We start from the raw sequence: 4,734 nt of genomic DNA on the forward strand, positions 1-4,734 counted from the left end.
ACAATCATTAATGTCTGTTTCTGTAATTGTTTGGCATTGCAGAGGTTGTCTTGTAAAATAGATAAAAATACAGAATTAGTTTGAGTGTCTACGTAGAACTTCGTACTCAGATCTCTTACCGAAACAAAACTGTCCTTTTGCATTGATCCAGTAGTGTCATGCTCTTCTAAAAATTTTTTTCCAGYACTGTCCCACATACTTTTTTTCCATCTCTAAAAGCACAAGCTTTAGGTTTCATTTCTCAGATGATACTTTAATATTTTATACAGATGCTTGACTTGAACAATGTGAAATTCTAAGATACGAGTCTTACGCAAATACCCTGAGCTTAAAGCCCCTGCATGCAATAGAACTGCACGGAGATGTTGCATAATGTTATTTGTGGTAAGTCTTTCAGTGACTCTGCAATCACTTTTGCACCTCTCCATGGCAGGTCTGTGAAGAAAGCTTCAAGAGGAGCTGTGAGAACCCAGCGTCGCAGGCGTTCTAAGTCTCCAATTCTTCATCCTCCGAAGTTTATCCACTGCAGCACAAAAGCACATTCCGCATGTAACCAGCTGGTACGCAAAAGCCAGATTGATGCCCCAGATGACAGCTCTGGGTTTGGAATGCCAACCCCAAAGGCAACTTGTGCACGTGAACAATGCCATATAGCTTCTAATGTTGACCAGAGGGGAGCTGATGTTGAGTCTTTGGGAGCTTCTGTTACSGAGTTGGTATCGGAGAACAAATCGGAAGAGTCTCCTGCTGCAGTTTCTCTGGTGTCTAAAGCAAGCCTAAAGACAATGGAGCTTTCTGACTTTCAGTCTGTGTCTAAGCTGAACACAASTAAGCCATGTTCATGTGCAGATAAGGCCTGTGAGTGTAAACGATGGCAAGATATGGAAGTGTACAAATTCTCTGGCTTGCAGAACTCCCTCCCGTTGGCACCTGATAGAAGAACAGTTGCTGAGGACCATTCCCAGCCTTTGCCATCAAGAACTCCCTCAAGTTCTCCACGTTCTTGCTCTGAGCAAGCCAGAGCCTTTGTGGATGATGTGACTATTGAAGATCTTTCAGGCTACATGGAATATTACTTGTATATTCCAAAGAAAATGTCTCACATGGCGGAAATGATGTACACTTGACAACAATGAGCACTAAACATAGGGTGTGTGGCTTAAATCTGCTCTCTGTCACATCCATGTGAGATGGAACCCACTCCCTGCTCACTGTGCTTGCAATAAAAACTTCCTTTGCATCTTAACTAATGCTTGTTATTTTAAGCAGGGCATGCACTTTAGCTTAAGCATTACAGTTTAAGCTCTGAATAGATAATRAAGTAAACAGTGAGTTTGGTTAGAGAGTATTTCTTAAGAGACCTAATATTTGGGAAGTTTTACTCTGTTTTCAAAATATTCCTATTTTTGGTTTGTTGAAGGAGAAGATTCTCTAGATCTCTTGGTGATTAGAGCTTTTTAATGTGAGAAACTGGTGTGATTCAGCTCCTTTCAGATCACTTTGACCTCAGATTGTAACACTTATGCTTCCATTTTTGGATGCTTATGCCTCCAATTTTATTTCCTAAAGGAGTATGACCATGTCCTTTCCCATCCTCCTTAGTATTACTGCAGTAGGCTAAGTCAGGGGACTGAATCTGCTTTTCTGGGGAAGAGGCATTGTTATTTCTTTGTGCCTAAAGAATGGCTTTATTTATGTTTGGCTAAACAGGCACCTACTTCCCCTATCTTCCATGTTAAAGTAGATGGTAAAGTTGCTGTTAGGTAACAAATATTTGCCTGCTAGGCTGCCTGATCAGAGAATAACCCGGATGACCAAAACAAGACGATTGAAATAATCTTGTTCTCTGCAGTGTGTGGGTTTTTTTGCTTCCCTCCTTTAAGTGGAAAATGTAAAACAAGCCTAMCTTTTTATTGAATGTCCAACAGACTGTAGAGATTTGTCTGCAGCAGCAGAAATGCCTTGCTTTCTTCAATGGAATTGCTTCTTGAGTTAAGTAAAGGAAAAATGAGATGATGGACTCTGAAGTTTGTTTTTTTTTTTTTTAAAGAGGGCCAAAGATGGTATTTGCCAGCTTCAGTGGCTCTTATTCTTACACTCTGTTTGTTCAGACTCTTTTACCCTGCTCTGAAATGCCAAGTATTACCATTCAGATATTAATAGTGAATAGTTGCCAGCTGCAAAGTAGGGAAATCTTGAGTGTTGTGGTTTTCTTTTTTTTTCCCTTCTTCCCCTTCAGCTATCATCATCTTGGATGYTTTGTCCAGGTCCAAAATATTGGTGGAACCTTGCTTGCTTTCTGAAGCTTTTTCAGAAATAAGCAGTTTATGTGCATCAACAGTCTCTTTTATACATCCATATGTGTATAGTAAAGGAGCATGCTATCAAATAATATGACTTATTTAGGGAGAAATTAATTGAGATAAGTTTGTTCACTGTTGGGTGTCCCTAAACTTTCCTCCCTTGTAAAGCTCTGCAGAAGACTTTGAGAAAAGTGCTTMCCCACTAAATTCTTTGTTCCTCTGGGGTTTTTTTTGTCATCTCTGTGGCAGTACTTAATGTCTCTGATTGGAAATTTATTTACATGGGTGAAGTGGCCTTGCTAATTTAGCGGTTATTGCSAGAAGACTGAAAGCGTCATTTATCTTTCATAGGTTGGATCCCATGTCTCCCTTTCATTTCCATGCTCTGATAGCTGTATTTTTGCCACCTGTATTTTGAATTCAAGGTAACTCTTCTGTGACTGTATGTGACTGGGCTGCCAGTGTCAAATGATCTTACTCCTCACAGAGGTGTTCTTTACTCTTCCAGATACCTGCAAGTAGAAGCTGCAGCACTGTTACGTGTAACACTGTAGTTATCACTACTGGAGATGAGAATRCCTTTCCCTCTGGCATGGCTTTTCACTGTTTCTTTGATTATTTATCACAGGCTGTGTGAAGTGCTCGATGCCACACTCCAGAAAGCGGATTGAAATCCGGGAGATGGACTCTAAAAAGAGCAGAGAGGAAAGGCGTGAGCTGGCTTGCCTGGGAGGGGAAGCGAGCGCTGTCGGGCCGCTAGAGGTCAGCGCCGGCCCGGCTCGGGCGCCGGCTCGCTCCTCCTGACTCTTCCTGCTGCTGGAGCTCTGCGTGTAGCCTGTGGATTTCTTCTGCTGAAATGAAGAAATAAGACCAGGTCTGAATGGTGCCTTAATGTGCACAAAACATGTTTTCTCTAAAATCTGATTGTTTAGACAGCGGTCAGCTTGAGATATGGGCCTCTAGATGCCAGCRTGTGCATAACTGACTAACATTTAAACAAAGCAGTCCCTCCATTCAAAACGGCTATGTAATTAGGAAGAGTTGCTAAGTAAATAATTACATGGTCCTGAACTCGGTGTCTTTTTAGGGTGGTTACAACATAYTTGGGCTGGTAAATCCTGAACACCATGAAGTAGAAGTCTCTGGATAGCTTCAGCTGCTGCCTTAACACTTTCAGTTCTGTTACTACAAGTAGTTTTAAGATGCTTTGGTCTACCTTCAAGCCATGAAACAAAATCATACAGTTTTGCTTTAAGAAAATGTGAATCGCTGATGCAGAGAACCTGGGAAGTTTGAGTAGTCTGCAGGCTTAGAAATGAGGAAACAAGTGTTTATTTCTTCTCATTCTAAATAATTCCATCATTGGCCAATTTTAAGATTGGATTCACTTAAATGTTTTAGAGGGCTAGCTCTGTCAGGTGGCACTTCTTAGTCTTGTCAAAGTCCCTTACTTAAGTGGCCATTCCTTTCTTCATGTGGCTGAGTGAAAATRAGGCCTTTTCCTGTTAGTTTTTTAGTGGAAGTTAACTTCTACATGAGGTTTGGCATTACAGAGCTTAAAGCACAAATTAGCCTTTTTTACTGAGTGCACAGGAAGATATACAGATACTACAGACTATATACTATGTACATGCATTTAACTATTCTTGTGGTTATATATAGTGCATTTTTCCTATGCTGCTTCCTGTTGCTATGCTCCCGTGCTCCCTAGAAACACTGGGAGGTTGTCCAAGTTGTACAGCTGTGTATTATGTGAGTATGAAATTTGCTGAAGTCTGTGACACTTTGCACAAGAGCTAGATCTACAGTTTGGGAGTTCACCTCAAAGCCATATTCCTCTGGAGAGCACAAGCTGTTGGTAACGCATTTTAACCCCAGAGCTCTTACTGACTACTACGTGCTAAGAAACTGCAAGTGGAATGTCATCTGCTCATACGCTGCGATGACGCTTGCAGGAGTTGGGCCAGGTGTGGCTGAAAGAAGCTTGGATGAGCCTGTTACATGATATTTCATTCCTTGTCCTCTCCATACTTTGTATATGATGTTACACATTGTAGTCCTAAAGGAGATGTGACAGCCYGAAGGGGAGGGTCCTACCTGCCTCTTTCCAAAGACTGAACTGTKCTACTGTCTGTTAAACAGGACATCTTATGTAGTGGTTTCTGTTTTGTTTAGGGGGGAGGGAGGAGATGATTATTCATGGATTCTTTTAACTGCCCTAAAGTAGCTCTTGAAATTYAATTTGAATGTAGCAAAGAGGGAAGGAGAATTCACCTGATACTAGCTAAATAATTAAGATGTATGCTGTATTCTGGATGATCTGTGCTTTTACCCTTTGCTTTAATGCAGCAGAGTTAAGCATTCTTCCCTCAGCCAGGGACAAGCAAAACTGCCTGAGAAGCTCTACCTGAAGGAGCGTTTTCCTCCCTTT

General features: G+C 41.3%; 1 protein-coding gene across 2 annotated transcripts in view; it reads left to right on the plus strand.

Moving 5' to 3' along the window:
- The window catches only part of LOC146590697 (oxidative stress-responsive serine-rich protein 1-like), a 7,220-nt gene extending 5,974 nt beyond the window's left edge, over positions 1 to 1,246 (plus strand). For both annotated transcript variants that reach the window (XM_085313988.1, XM_085313989.1), the window contains exon 4: positions 434 to 1,246. In XM_085313988.1, the coding sequence (XP_085170114.1) occupies positions 434 to 1,127 (694 nt within the window). In that variant the 3' untranslated portion in view covers positions 1,128 to 1,246. The remainder of the gene's footprint in view (positions 1 to 433) is intronic.
- The last annotated feature ends 3,488 nt before the right edge of the window (positions 1,247 to 4,734 follow it).

This window comes from Rhea americana, unplaced genomic scaffold (genome assembly GCF_003343005.1).
Source record: "Rhea americana isolate MKP2758 unplaced genomic scaffold, rheAme1 scaffold_4, whole genome shotgun sequence".
NCBI classification, from domain to species: domain Eukaryota; kingdom Metazoa; phylum Chordata; class Aves; order Rheiformes; family Rheidae; genus Rhea; species Rhea americana.